Source organism: Beauveria bassiana (assembly GCF_000280675.1).
Source record: "Beauveria bassiana ARSEF 2860 unplaced genomic scaffold BBA_S00003, whole genome shotgun sequence".
In the NCBI taxonomy this organism is placed as follows: domain Eukaryota; kingdom Fungi; phylum Ascomycota; class Sordariomycetes; order Hypocreales; family Cordycipitaceae; genus Beauveria; species Beauveria bassiana.
This window is the reverse complement of record NW_007930838.1, coordinates 720,530-735,799: the sequence shown is the minus strand read 5'-3', so window position 1 is coordinate 735,799 and position 15,270 is coordinate 720,530. Positions and strand designations below refer to the sequence as shown.

The 15,270-nt window shown below is 52.5% G+C and overlaps 4 protein-coding genes across 4 annotated transcripts; 3 read left to right on the top strand and 1 right to left on the bottom strand.

The window, feature by feature from the left end:
- Positions 1-425: 425 nt before the first annotated feature.
- On the top strand, positions 426-3,881 carry BBA_01458 (pentatricopeptide repeat domain-containing protein; the record flags this gene model as incomplete). Its single annotated transcript, XM_008596555.1, has 1 exon — positions 426-3,881. One exon carries the CDS (start codon positions 426-428, stop codon positions 3,879-3,881), a length of 3,456 nt encoding a protein of 1,151 aa, XP_008594777.1.
- Positions 3,882-4,879: 998 nt separating this feature from the next.
- Positions 4,880-6,368, top strand: BBA_01457 (phosphomevalonate kinase; the record flags this gene model as incomplete). Its single annotated transcript, XM_008596554.1, has 2 exons — positions 4,880-5,151; positions 5,279-6,368. The coding sequence occupies 2 exons, from the start codon at positions 4,880-4,882 to the stop codon at positions 6,366-6,368; spliced, it is 1,362 nt and encodes a 453-aa protein (XP_008594776.1).
- A 698-nt stretch (positions 6,369-7,066) lies between these two features.
- BBA_01456 (uncharacterized protein) lies at positions 7,067-7,495 on the bottom strand (the record flags this gene model as incomplete). Its single annotated transcript, XM_008596553.1, has 2 exons — positions 7,067-7,291; positions 7,406-7,495. 2 exons carry the CDS (start codon positions 7,493-7,495, stop codon positions 7,067-7,069), a joined length of 315 nt encoding a protein of 104 aa, XP_008594775.1.
- A 6,238-nt stretch (positions 7,496-13,733) lies between these two features.
- BBA_01455 (uncharacterized protein) lies at positions 13,734-14,787 on the top strand (the record flags this gene model as incomplete). Its single annotated transcript, XM_008596552.1, has 3 exons — positions 13,734-13,991; positions 14,063-14,338; positions 14,362-14,787. 3 exons carry the CDS (start codon positions 13,734-13,736, stop codon positions 14,785-14,787), a joined length of 960 nt encoding a protein of 319 aa, XP_008594774.1.
- Positions 14,788-15,270: the final 483 nt, after the last annotated feature.

The window sequence follows — 15,270 nt, the reverse complement described above, 5'->3', positions numbered from 1 at the left end:
CTGGATGCCTGAGCATTCATCTACCCCCCGTTCCCAGGCCACATTCCAATCCCAACTTCAACTTTTTTTTTCAACACCATAAACACCAAATCCTACCATCGTGTGCGCTGGCCCATACATTCTTTTCTGAATTCAAGGGTTGCAGTCAGTAATTGAACGCAAACACTTTTCGTTTTCGTTCAATTCCTTCATTTGTTTTTTATTTAATTACCAAACCACCACCATTTTACCCTTTTCTATATCGCGCGTTTGTTTGACGGCTTGCATCGCTGTCAAATGAACCTGCAATCGCATTTAGCCACCCACCTCGTGAGTCACTCCGCCACAAAAATTCTGCGCGCACAACGTCCAGACCTCTACCTAGCCATTTGCGCAACGCTCTCACTAACACGACGCAGCCCTCTCTTTTCCATTGCTCCTTCTAAATGCCCATCTACTCCAACCTCTACACGAATTTCATCCGCCAAGGATCTCAATTCGCAAAGTCCATCACCTCTCACGGTTACGCGCAGTCCGTTGTAGCCGCCACTCACCCTCATGTTCTAAACAGCCAGAACCGCCCCGTCTTTGCGCGGAGGCACGCCAACCGACAGGGCCGTTTTGCCACCTTTCAGCTCACTTCGGCTTTTCACAGTGAACGCACCACCGCCAGTCTCGCCGACCATCGCCTCGCCTTCAACCATGGCGGTCTCGATGCCTACTTCGAGGCCTTGAAGAAGAAGGAGGCCGCTGGTCAAGTCGAAAATGAAGACTGGGAACAGTATGAGTTTCCCAAGCTCCTCGAGTGGAAGCCCGACGCCGACTCCGTCCTTACCAGCGAAGATGCCCTCGTCCAAGCTAGCGAGCAGGATGTCAACGCGCAGGCAGAGACTATTGCCCGGCCTATGACCCCCGAGGAAGCTGCTGCCCTTGCGCATATCGATGCTGCTCTTGAGCGAGAGATCGAAGCCCGTCTATCTCGTGACGATGACCAAGTTGCCTCAGTACACTCACGCGCCGCCACTCCCGCTCGCAATTCTCGCGCCGCCACTCCCGTCGACCCCCAGTCGCAGTCATACTCCGACCACCTGCTCAAGCTCTCCTCCGCCTGTCGTTATGCTGAGATTCCTGCCGTCTTCGAGGCCATGCTGGCCACCGGCGTCAAGCCCATCGCAGGCGCCTACAATGCGCTATTGCTTGCCGCTATCCACATTCCCGCCAAGAAGACCGAAGTTGTCTCCAAGGCTCTCGATGTCTATGCCGATATGCTCCGCCGCCGTGTCACTCCTGACAGTCAGACATTCGACATTCTCGTTAGCTTGCTGGCCTCCCGATGTCTCGAAGTTGCCACGATGAAAGCTGTCCTTGAGGAGAAGCGTCTGCGATTTGGCGGAATGGAAGAGCCTGGCAAGTTCATGCTTGCTTCTCACGAGTTTGAGCATGCTATCCTTTGTGAGGATGATAGACTTGACCTCGCCATCAAGCTGTTCGATACCTCTAATGACGCCGGAACTGCCAACTTCTCTTCAAACACCTATTCGCAGCTCATTTCTGCTTGCGCTGCGGCTGGCCGTGTCTCGGATATGCTTCGTCTCTTTGCCCATATGGAGGATACTCGCACCATGCCTCACGCCGAAGTCTTTCCCACCATGATCACTGCCTATGCCACAGCTGGCGATCTCATCAGTGCTGTTGAGTGTTACAATGAGTATCGCAACCTTGCTGTTGCTAACGATGCCGGTACTCTTACCATGAACGACCGCATGGACGCACAAGTATACGCTTCCGTCATCAACGCTTACGTTATTTCGGACAAGATTGAGGGTGCCATGAAGTTTTTCAAGAAGATTGTAGACGAGTATGGTGTCAAGGTTGCCGATATCAAGGATGCACTGATCAGCACTGGATTCGTCAAGGGCTTCATCTCTCGCGGTATTCTTGACGAGGCGCTCTACTGGGCTCAATCTATCGAGGCCCAGGTCCGTCCTCAAGCCCTTGCTCGTGTCGCCATCGAAGCCGCCGACAAAAACGACGTGGCCACGGCAAGGGAGGCCTACAACGGCATCACCGGCCCTCTCGATGTCCTCCAGACGCCTGCCATGGCCATGCTCGCCATGAGTGTTCGTGAAGGCGATGTTGCTTCTGCTACCAAGTACTGGCATGTGCTCAGTAACCCAGAGATGCGCGTTACTTCCGCTTTTATCGAACCTGCCACCATGTACGCCGTCGCCTTGATTGGTTCCGGCCAGGTTGCCGAGGGTCTCGCTCAATCCGAAATGATGTTCCAGAGAATTTGTGCCTCTGAATCTGGAGCGCGCACTGAGCTTGTCGAGGAGGTTGAGGAAGGTGTTGACTTCATCGCTCGCTACATGGAGAGCCGTGGCATTGCCGATCCTCGTGAGCTGGCCTCGCACGCTTCAAGTGCTCCTCAACAGGCCATGAGCGCATCCCCTTTCACGTCCACGCCCTCGGTTTCATCTTTTGAGGACAGCTTCGACCCTTATGCGCACAACACCGATTTCAAGGGCTCGTCTCTGATCGCCGACGATCTAGAGGGCAGTCACGGTCGCAAGGGTCCACGCCTGAGTGACGCACTGAACCGCTTTCGCAACATGCGCCGTGCTGGCCGCCATCCCCGATACATTACCTACGCTAAGCTGATTTCGGCTGCTGCTAGAGAGGGCAAGATGGATCTATGTCATGATATTCTTGGCATGGCCCGCACCGATGTTCCTCTGCTCCCTCAGTATGCTGTCGTTCGCTACGGCTGGTCTTCTATTCTGGATGCCATGGTCGGTGCCTGCCTGACTGTTGGCAACCGCGGTCGTGCTGAGCAGTACCATCAGGAGCTGCTAGAAATGGGCGCCTCCCCCTCTGCCAACACCTTTGGTCTGTACATCACTACGCTCAAGGATTCCACCAAGACTTTCGACGAGGCTTCTGAAGCTGTTCGCATTTTCCACCGCGCCAAGGCCGAGGGTGTTGAGCCTAGCTCGTTCTTGTACAATGCTCTGATTGGCAAGCTCGGCAAGGCTCGCCGCATCGACGACTGTCTGTTCTACTTTGCTGAGATGCGCGCTCTTGGCATCAAGCCTACGTCCGTCACCTATGGTACCATTGTCAACGCTCTGTGTCGTGTCAGCGACGAGAAGTTTGCGGAGGAGCTCTTTGACGAAATGGAGTCGATGCCCAACTATAAGGCTCGCCCTGCTCCCTACAACAGCATGATGCAGTTTTTCCTCACTACCAAGAGAGACAAGGCCAAGGTTCTCGCTTACTACGAGCGCATGAAGGCCAAGAGTATTGCTCCCACTTCGCATACTTACAAGCTGCTGATCGATACGCACGCCACCCTCGAGCCCGTTGACCTTGCTGCTGCTGAGGAGGTCATGGAGCAGATGACTGCTGCTGGTCAGCAGCCCGAATCTGTTCACTATGCCTCTCTTATCCACGCCAAGGGTTGTGCTCTGCATGATCTGGACGGCGCTCGCAAGATCTTTGACTCTGTTGCCGAGAAGAGGTCTGTACCGGCCAACGCCAGCCTCTATCAGGCCATGTTCGAGGGAATGGTTGCCAACCACAATGTGGCCGATACTGAGCCTCTGCTTGCCCAGATGCGCCAGCGTCGGGTTGAGCTTACCCCCTACATCGCCAATACTTTGATTCACGGCTGGGCTGCGGAGAAGAATCTCTCCAAGGCTCAGGCCATTTATGATGCTGTGCCTCGAGAGAAGCGAGAGCCTAGCACGTACGAGTCCATGACGCGGGCCTTCCTCGCCATGGAGCAGCGTGACGAAGCCAATTCTGTCGTCAGCGAGATGCTCACCCGCGGCTACCCCAGCGCTGTTGTCAACAAGGTGCTGGAGCTACTGGGTGGCGGCCAGGAACATGCTCAGCTATAAATTTTATTTTATGGCGGTTTATTAAAAAATTTGGTTGCATGGGCAGACCGGAGAAGTCTGTTTGTTTTTCGTTTTGCGCATATTTCTTTTGTCTACTTGGGTTTTATAGAAGCCTCTGTGATTGATACCCCATAGTGTTGGCATGCAGAGTTGTGGAATAGGGGGTGTTGTCAAGAAGATCGGAGGCTCGGCAACAAGACCTGAGCGGTTCATTATTTTAATATTGATTACAACGGCATGGCGTTTTTGGACTTTTGATTTGTTGTCGTTTTATTTTGAAGTGCAAAATCTGGGTTTTGGCCAAGGGATTTGACGGCCTGGTGGGAAAGGGGAACGCGGTTCACGGGGAACGGCGTCTGCATTTGCTATTATTGGGTTATAAAAGTTTCCCACCTATAGACCATCTCCACTCGGCATGAAAAAAGGCCAAAAACATCTGACGGCAGCATTGGAATCATGAGCGAGGCGCTTTGGTTTCAATAGATTGCTTGTACCACTACATAGTAATGCAGAAGCACTGTAACACTCATAAATTTTGCGATTGGTTTAGACTGTGAGTGAGTGCAAAAGCAGGCAACAAGCACATGGTGATCCACGTATCATGACTGCGATATAATTATTAGAGTTATGATTTTGACGGCGCGAGCCGGCGCTGGTATTAGGTCATATGAAGCGTTACTGAATTCGGTATGTCCGCTTGATCTTGAGTCTTGCCCCACCCTGACACCGCTCCCACTTCCATCCAGCAGCTGCGAGTTGGCCCATCTTTGTAATGTCGGCATCTCTGTGATACCCTCAACGTCCAATCACGAAGCCGACTTGGCCAAGTTCATGCACAGTCTATAAATTGCAACCTCGATTGCCTTCTCGCCATCCTTGCACCCGCATCCGGCGCCGTCATTGGAAAAGCTCCCGCTGCCCCTCCTATCCTGCTCCTCTCATCCGGTACCCCTCCAACAACTACACCAACCTCTGCAGAAGCGAGAGGGAGGGATAAGATGTCGACGGTGACGCATCCCAACGTGGCAATTTCTGCGCCCGGCAAGGTGCTCCTGGCGGGCGGCTACCTCGTTCTGGACCGCAAGTACACGGGCTTGGTGTTTGGCCTCGATGCGCGGATCAACGTCATCGCCAGTCAGGTGCACCCGCGCGCTGGCGTGCAGCTCAACGAGATTGCGGTGGACAGCCCGCAGTTCCTGGCGGCGCACTGGCGGTACGGCTACCACCTCGCGCCCGAAGGCGGCGGCATCAAGGTGACGCAATTGCAAGTGTAGGTGCCCTTTGGGGGGAAAAGGCGACGAGCGCTGCGCTTCAACTCATCGTGATGCTGTGGGACACACGGCGCTCGTCAGACATGTTTTAATAGAATCGCGCAGGTTTACTGACTAGCAAATCAGGGGCGACCAACTGCAGGCGAACCCGTTTGTCGAGACGACGCTGAGCTACGCCCTGACATACGTCCACACGGTAGCCGGCGACGGCCACGCCCCCAGCTCCAGCCGGCTCATCATCCTCGCCGACAACGCCTACTACTCGCAGCCCCCGGCCGCCGGCGATACGCACGGCCGCTTCGCCAAGTTTGACGTGACGCTCAAGGACGCGCACAAGACTGGGCTCGGTTCCTCGGCCGCGCTCGTCACAGCGCTGACGGCCGCCCTTCTCACGCACTACTTGCCCGCTACGGGGGCGGAGGCACGCGGTTTCGACGTGGCCTCGGACGCGGGCCGGCGGACACTGCACAATCTGGCGCAAGCCGCGCACTGTGCCGCGCAGGGCAAGGTCGGGTCCGGGTTTGACGTCGCTGCCGCCGTGTACGGCTCTTGCACTTACCGCCGGTTCTCTCCCAACATCCTGCAGGGCATACCGGAGGCGGGCGCGCCGGGCTTTGCGGCGCGGCTCGTCGAGGTCGTCGATGGCGCGGCGTGGGACGTCGAGGTGGCGAGCGGCGGAGGCGGAGGCGGAGGCGGAGGCATGCCGCCGGGCGTGGCGCTGCGCATGTGCGACGTCGACTGCGGCAGCCAGACGGTCAGCATGGTGAAAAAGGTGCTGGCGTGGAAGGCGCAGGACGCGAAGCGGTCCGCGCAGCTGTGGGATGCGCTGCAGGAGCGCAACGAGGCGTTGACGGAGAGCCTGCGCCGCGGCGGCGGGCTAGCGGATCTGCCGCAGCGGATTGAGGGCGTCCGCGAACTGGTTCGCGAGATGGGACAGCAGAGCGACGTGCCCATTGAACCGGAGACGCAGACGCAGCTGCTGGATGCGGTGTCGCGTGTGGAGGGTGTCTACGGCGGCGTGGTCCCCGGCGCGGGCGGGTTTGACGCGGCCGCGCTGCTGATGAAGGACGACGAGGCGACGAAGCAAAGAGTAGACGAGTTTCTGGCGCAATGGAGCAGGGAAAAGGGCGCCAAGGTGAAGCTGCTCAACGTCAAGGGTGAGATGGAGGGGGTGCGGAGGGAAAAGCTGGATGTGTACGATGGATGGCTGTCGTGAGGTACGCGTCGAGGAAAAGAGAGGGGATTCATGAGCACATGTCACCAGGATATAGAATGGCTAGTTGTAGTCTTATTGTGTGAGCAACTCGGAATGATTTGTATTTACTGACAGAGTAGAATATGTCACTAGGATATAGGAAGGCTAGTTGTAGTCTTGTTATGTGAGCACTCGGAATAAGCTGTATTTACTTAAAGAGTAGAACATGTCACCAGGATATAAGAAAGGCTAGTCATCGTCTTTTTGTGGTGAGCAACTCGGAATAATTTGTATTCGCTCAAAGAGTAGAGGGCAAAATCCACACCAGGTGGAGGTTTTGCTTTGTCCGTATCGCGACCGCTCGGGTACATTATGATTTAAAACACGCCGACTAACACCGGTCCGCACCAAGTAGATGTAGTAGCAGAGAGTACAAAAAAAACAAAAGAAGAAGCACCTCGCAAGAGTCAAACAGGCCAGCAAACAGATGCCCAACAGAGATGAGAGGTCCAAGCAATTCCCCAGCTTTTCCGAACAGTATTAATAGTGTAGAAGCCCCTTCGCAAAGTCCAAGTGAGGCCAAGATATCCGACGCCGAGCAATGTACCAAAAAGAACATAAGGAAGAACAATGAAATCGTAGTAGACAGGTTGTGTGTGTGTGTGAAAAAGAACCTCCTTCGCCGTCGTCAAGGCATAGCGTTGGAATCTGCCGTGTCGCTACCAGACAGGTCGACGGGCGTGAGCGTGAGGGGGCGTATTGCTGCGATTGTAGACAAAGGTCTGGGAGCGATTCTCCCACGAAGTCATGGAGGAGGAGGAGCGGGGAATGTATTCTGTGATGCCGACGCGGCTGGCGGTGGCCTTTTCGCGGAGGATGGCGAGCTCGTCCTGGGAGACACCGGGGAGAGAGACGGGCTCGAGTTTGAGGTCGAAAGGGGCAGACTATTGAATGACTTGTTAGTAAGAACTGAAGATGATGACGATCAGGATGAAAATGTTGATGGAGATGTTGATGGAGATGTTGATGGGAGTGAAAGAGAAAGGAGGTAAACGTACGATTTCTAGAGTGCGCTTCTGCTTGGAGCGGCGGTTAAGCAGCGTTTGCATGCGTGTGCAGATCATTCGTACATTATCGCGGACCTGCATTTCGGCGGCGTATCCAGATGACATTTGAGGTTGTAGGAGAGATGTAAAGGGATGACGAAGTCGGTCGTGTGAGGAGTGATTTTTTTTTTTGAAAGACTTTTTTTTGAAGAGGTAGTCGAGCAACAAAAAGACGGATAGGGTTAAATGAGGTCAAAGGTGAGTAATGACAGTGAACGGGAAAAGCGTGGCAGTGAATTGGTTCGTGCGTATGTGTTTGCGACTCGGGGCGTCGGTGCGGGTTGAACAAGGCTCCTGGTCACTTGGTGCGTGAATGCGAGCGTTGACCGGGTGTTTGTGTTCCAAGAGGGAAAGCAGTAATAAATGTAGTGCTGCCTTTTTGTCAAGGATGGAAGAATCTTTTTAAGCAAGGGGGCAAAAAAAAAAAACGGTAGCAGTGAATGGGGTACAAAAAGAGTACAGGACGGCCGGAGAGTAAAAAAGAGAGACAATGTGACCCCGTGCAAGTCGCTGTGAGGGAGTGTGGGTTGAATTCCAATTGTGAGATGTTATGGAACAAGCGCGGTGGGCGGCGGATCGGACGCGTATAGGTGAGATGTCGTTTCGGGTGAGAAATTGTAAAGATCAAAGATGCGCGAGAAAAAAAGGATGGCGATGGATGATGTCGAGATGAGGCGAATGACAAAAAGAGGCTTGTTGGGCGGTAAAGGGCAAAAAAGGGACCTTGCTGCTGCTTGTTTGGGCCGAAGATGTCGATCGGGCCGCGTAGGCGTTGTGGTTGGTTTCTGAAACAGACGAGGGGAGGATCGGAGCGCCTCTCGTTGGTATGGAGCAAGTTGAATGACAGAGTTTAAAATAAAAAGAATGACGATGACGATGACGAAAAAGATGATGCGGGGAGAGAACGAATGTGAGAGAGAGAGATGCAATTTGGAAAATGAGTGGACTTGAGAAGACGAAGCACAGCCTTGCTTCGATATTCTCTTAAAGAGCGTTGTGAGCGAGCGAGCGAGTGAGTGAGTGAGTGAGTGAGTGACAGACTTGTTGATACAGCGACAGTAAAGAACGAGAGCCACTCTAGGAAGGAAGAGGATATCACAAGGAATATATAATCAACGCGGTTGCTTGCTCAAGTAAAAGTTTCTTCTGCAGCACAAAGCTACAAGATACAAGATACAAAGTGAAGAAGAAATATTAAATATTGTCTCCGCCCGCCGCAGCACCCCCTTGGTGCTCCTTGCGTATCACCATGGGCAAAGACAACGAAAGAAAAGGGTTAAAAAAAATAAAATAAAAAAGGGCGAACTGAGAAATGGGGGCGACTCAACCGGTTGGCCGGGTTGGACAAGGGTCGAGGAAGGGGTGGTGGGTGTGTGAGGATTTTTTCCGCTTCTGGAGTTTTAAACCCCCCTTGGGGTTCAAGTTCGTGTACGGAATTATTTCGTATCATCTTACGGAAACTTGTTTCGCATTTTTACACTCTTTTTTAACGTGACGACGACGAGAAACATGTCGCCAAACCCAGACAGCTAGAACAAGAAAAAATTCCGGGCTGCGCCATCATCACACGCGCACCCCCCCCCCCCCCCTTCCTTCCCATCACCCCCCGGCCATTGGTCGCAACAACCAAGAGCTCTTATTACTTGCACTTGTTAGAAAGAGGCATCATTCTACAGACAAAGTCTGTGCGCTCATCTCTTTTCTTTGCAGGCTGCAGAGTAAATAGAAAAAGAAACAAATAGAGACTGGGGGATCACTCGGACGCTGTCCGGTTTCTCGGGTCGCGGCCAGGCCAATCGCCCAGGGCCCAACCTGCCACAGCTGAAGGTGTCTAATTAACAGCGTTTTGTTTGGCTGCTGCTGGGTTGGGGCTTGTTGGTTGGGATGCCGGGTTACTGGGCCCTTTTTCACCCCGGGCATTCTGTCACAGTCAACGATCGTCAATTAGGCTTGTTTTTATGGTGTCTACCAGTCTCCTGGGTCGGGAGTCTGGGCCGATCACATATGCAATAAAATCTCTTTTTTTTTCCCATATGTTTCTCACTCTCTTTGGTACCCTAGTTCTTGTGCCACTTTTCGTCAGTATCATGACATACACAGATACACAAATCTCAAATCAAATTGCCGACGCTCCTCCTTGTGTACTTGCTTCCGCTTACCTACCCAGATCGGTGGCTCTCCGTCACCGCTGCTGACGACGGTGGTGGTGGCGTCGTTTACCTGATATTCTCGCCGGGTCGCCTCTCAATAAGTGTCCGGGGCTTGTCCGGTAGCTTGCGAGGTAGTTATTAGGCGCCCAATAATTGTCTCAGCCCAGCCCTTCTACACACACTCATCCGGCTCTACGGTACCTGTCTCAGCTGCCGGGCATGACGATGGCGCTAGGGGAATTTTTTAATTGATTATTTGATCATTATTTTTTAAATTCTTTTGATTTCAAATTCAGTTGGTTGATGCCCCTACGGGCGTCGCACAATGGCTCGTACCGTCGTACCTTTACAGAAATTCCGCAGTCACAAGCATCGCTTCAAGACACATGCAGCACGTGCATAATCCTCACGGCCGTGACCTCGTGAATGTGTAATACGCTCTCGGCTACAGGAAGCGCATTCCATTCAGCGGAAAAATCATTTAGAGAAACAGCCGCGATGTGACGCTGGCAATGCCCCTCCCCCGACTTGCTGCATGTCAATTGCCCAAGGTAATTAGCTCGCCCTGCAGAGAGGTCCAACACTTTGTCGCGCGCCGCAACTGTGCATTAGCGCCGGCCAAGAACCGGATTTTCCAGTCATTGGTTTTAACCTAATTGACAAACTACCTAAATAAACCCAGCGCCCATCTGGGAACCCAAACGTACGGGAAGACTAGCCCGAAAAGAGTAGCCAAGATCCCTGCGACCGCTCAACATTCCCCCCTTGTCGTGGGGCCCAGCATGCCCAGGCAGCCCAGCTACCCATGGCGCCACGATTGGGTCAAGCTAAAAAAACCCCGAAGCATGTCGGCGCGTCTCCAGCAATCCGGTATGAACTGCCACGCAGTATTCTCCGCTAATTGGCGATTTTAATTAATTAGAAAAGAATGAGAGAGATGGAATGGGGGTGAACCGGATTGCTGTCCTCCACGTTTCTCGCTCAGACGAAACGAAAGGGAATGTCTTGGACTGACTAACTGTCAGAGCAAAAAAGCAAGGATTTGTCAAGCTCGCATGCATGCCTATTTGTGAATGCACAACTCTTGGCCTCCGACTAATGTATCCGTACGCACAAGACAATCACTGGCCATCTGGCTTGACGATGGAAGAACGACCTCGGCATCGACAAAGACACATCTCTACCCATACTGCAGCCCTTTAATTGCTTCGTCTAATTAGAATTCAATATCCGCCACACGTCTCTCATGATTGCATGCCAATGACCAGACAACGCACGTAAAAAATGGTCTCATTCCTGTCTCCCTTGCGTCGCTCGTGTCCAGCCTGCCGCGGAGCATTTCCATCCATCCCGCATGCAACGCGTCAAAAAACACATTTCGTAAGAAAAATGCCATTTAAGACGCAGCAAGTGCCCTTGAAAAAGGGCGGAATACCTCGACTCACAGTGTCGTGCATCACAGGCGCGCCTGTTTGTCTCAATCGCATCCCAACTGCTGCATCAGCCTGCTTACCGGCTGCAGCAGTAATCACACCGGCTGAAGAGTGGCTGACCTGCGCTTTCCGCGCTTTTCGCCCTTTTCGAGTTGTTCAAACAGCGTGGCTTTTTTTTTCAGCTCTGACACTTCAATTAGAAAAACGGCCTTGCTAGGATGAGCAGCTGATGATGATGGCTTTGATGTGCCATGTTGTTGGATATTGGAGTAGTGCAAGACAAAATGGCATAGCCCTGTCCCTCTAGCGCAGGTTGACAACGACGTCGCGTGTCCAATACACATACAGAACTTGAAAAATAAGCATGGATAAAATCGTTCACGATGAAATACCACACTTTTCTCCGTAACATCCCTGCCTTTTTACTATCCCTGCTCACCTGCCTGCCTGCGCGCCCGCGCCCGCTCCCGCCCCTCCTTGACCCGGGCAGACGGTCGCAACATAAATCGGAGATTACGACATTCAACTCACCAAACAAGCCACCTCAAAAAAAAAAAAGCAAAAGTTCAGGCGCCTGTCAGGCTTGTGCCAGGCTGCCAGGAAACTTCTTTGCAGATAACACAGCCTATCGCGGAAACGGTTCCCGCTTTTTTTTTTGCCATGTTGCTGTCCATTTGTCTAGCAATCATCAAACAACAAGAGGGTCAGCGAAGGGGGACGGACCTCTTTTCAAACAATAGCTGCTGCATGAGCCAGCTGTTCGAGGATTTTGCCGAGTGTAAAGTTTGAGAGAGACAAAAAGGGAAAGAAGAGCGCAAATGCAGCTGAAACAAACCTGCACAGCGAAAAAAAAAAAAAAGCTTCAGGTCAACTAAAACGACAAATGGCATAACCTTTTTTACTCTAGCGCCACTAACTAGTTGATTGAAACAAAGAGACGAATGGTGGGGGGTTTGCCAACCATCAACGCCACCGCATGAGGTTATCGCACTACCATCGTACCACGTCCCGGGTGTCTGGGACGTGCAATCTCGCTCCGACGAGGCAGCATTAGGCTATTCCGGCGCCTCTTTTTATCTTTTTTAAAGGAGCCTCATCTCTGTATCACCCACCGATTGTGTAATTCAAAGTGCAAATGAGGAGAGGGAAAAATCAAAAAACAAGAGGAGGGATACAAACGGAGAAACACGACAAACGGCATGGGCGATTTGTCATTGTCGATTCAGCGTCTCCATCGCAACAAGGCGGATGCACACTGTATCACAGCCACATCCGTACTTTGTTCCATGTGATTCGCGTGGAAGCTGCCGACGCCCGCCGGGTAGCCGAGATGGTTCAGCTCATGTACGGCAATAACATACGGCGACTATAATGGCAGAGCAAAGCAACATATCCGTGGCGGGTGCGACATTAATGGGCCCTCGACTGCATCAAACAGGCAGAGCTGTGTACTGGACTGCTCTAGTGCCAACGCATGTGACTTGATACAGCGTACCTTCTCTCTCTACCAGTACAATTTTCATTTCCGGTCGCCCTTGTACTCGCCAGCTCGCACTTCATAGCTTTACTTGTTATGCTGGTGTGAGCACTGTTCCAAGCAAAGCCTTTGACTACATTGTCATGTTTTGTCATCTCGAGTGCCAAGAACATGACATGTCCCCCACAGACATGGGGCGTTCCGAGTTGCACAGAGATCTGGCCGCAAATGCGCTCCCGCAGTGCATCTTCATCACAAACATAGCATCTGATGGCCGACCCCGACGTCAGACATCCGACGAGTGTCGGGCTTCTTGAGCCTCTTTCAGAAAACGACAAATTTGCCAACGAAACACAAATCTTCTTGATTCAGGACGGAATTGACCCGTACGAGGGGCGGAACAAATGGTACTGGGGTATCCTGCTTGGTGATGTGATACGAAACGGCCTCGTCGACACGTCTGACCACAGTGCTCACTTTCACTGCTTCCATGTTGCTACCGTATCAAGTGTCTGCAAATTGGAGTCTTCTGACGGTGGGACGAGCGGACGTCGGCCCCGACCGTTTCCAAGCAGCTGGCTGATAAATCGAGTCATTGGCTGCGAGCATGGAACAGCCAGTCAAAGTTGAAGCGGCATTCTTGGACAGGCTCCTATGATGGGTGTTTCAGCACGCGAAAGCTTGGGTCTGAATGAATCAGCCTCCGGCAAACTCATACTGCAGACCGGCAAGGATGCCTGGGCGAATAACAACGCGCCGACTTGAGAAAGAAGACACTATCAAGGTCCCTCATGGTGAAAATTCTCCCTAGAGAGTATGACTCCTGATGTACTCCGAAATAACAAAGAACATATTGGTCAAATTACATGATGTGACTTGCTTCCGGGGGAAACACCAATTTCGAAAAAGCAAAGGGAATCAATACTTTCACGCCAAGTTTGCACAACGTTTAGTAAGTGTGCATGATATGGCTCAATTACTCAGACGCAGTAGAAACAGGTATTTCGGTCTTGTCGAGGCACGATTGCGGGGTTTTTACTATGTCTCATGAGTAGCTGCGCTCTTGACGTCGTGTACGGATACGGATACCGCACTAAAGCATCGCCGTCTACTGGTTGTTACGCCAGTGACACCGCTATTTCTCTCTTTTTTCGAACCATCACCAGGCAAACATAGCGGCATTTGAAAAGAAGCCCAAGTCTCTCCCTTTACAGCCAGCGATGACCCGCTCACGCCCTGCCGATGTCTTCTTCTTCGCCTCCCCCCGGACCCTGTCCAACCTGCTCGTCAGGCTCCTGTCCAAGCAGACCGACTGGAAGGAGGAGGGCTACTACCTCCACGATGTTTATGAATACGTACAGTTGAACTTGAGCAGCCATGAAACGGAATTTCCCACAGAGTCATTCAAGACGTATCTAGAGATGATGCGCCTTGGGCACAAGGAGCTACTGGTGGCGCGCAAAAACGCCCACGAGAATGTACGTCTTTCCTAGCCCGCTTAATCTCTCGAATCAGGCGGCGCCTGTATTGATACAGAGGCTTTCGTCAGGGTCGTGCTTTTTTCACAAAGAGCCACCTTGTCGAGCTGGTGAATCCGTCGCTCTTCTTTACCGGGTTGCAGAGCGACGCGTCCCCCTCGATGGTCAGCGTCGAGCTCGAGACATTGCTCTCGCTCGCATCGCGCACCAACCCGACTTTGCTGTCAGACGAGACGCTTCTGTCGTTTGTACCCCTGTTTCTCATCCGCCACCCGGCACTCGTCGTGGACTCATGGTATCGCGCCAAGGGCCATCCGCCGGCCGCCGTGCTACGCGATAGCCTCCTCGTACGATACTCGGTAGGGTGCAGCTCACAAGGGCTCTATTCGATTGGTACACGGCCGCTGCGGCTTTATCGTCGGCTTCTGCAACTGTCGCCTGCACGAACATGTTACTGGGCCGCAAGAGCTATCCAATCGTCGTTGATGCGGATGATTTACTCGAAGGCGACACGGTGCAGAGACTGGCCAGGACGATTGGCATGGACCCGGCGCAGATCCTGCAGCAGTGGGAGACGCAATCGGCCGACATCATAGATCCACGTGTTCGCCCTTTTGTGAAGGATCTATGGGCATCCACGGGGATTGACAAGACCAAGAGTGCCAAGAGACTGGACCTGGAGGCCAAGTTCAAGAGCTGGAGCGACTTGTATGGCGTCGACGTAGGTAAGACGCTGGCAGATCTGACCAACGATCAGATGGAGGGTTACTTGTGGCTCAAGAGCCGCAAGTTTTGAGAAAACGTAAATATCGCATGCATTTGCACAAAAATAGTTCATATACTGATCCTATACTTGCTCCTGCCATCTGCTGTGCCCAATGATACGATCAAAGAAACGGCAGTTTGCATCCCATCGTATACGCAGGCTTCGTACATCAGAAAGTCAAAAATACGTGTTGAACAGCATAAAGCCAGCCAGCGCATCTTTCATGGAGTTTTTTTTTGCAGTGCGTTGCAGTGCAGTTTGTAGTGGTGCAGATCGGCATGCCGCAGCCGAGATGGTCTTGATCCGAGCAGGACTGGTGCGGGAATGGCGCGGATGAAGCCATTTGGACATAATCACGCGAGCGCTTGCTGTCCTTGCTGCACTGACCTTGGTTTATTGGGCCAAAAACGATTTCATCACAGTCGGGCTGTTTTTTGTTCTGTTTTGTTTTGGTTTTTTTTTCCGGCAGGAAAATTTCCAAATCATTCCGCCCAGCAAAAAAGTAGATGATCG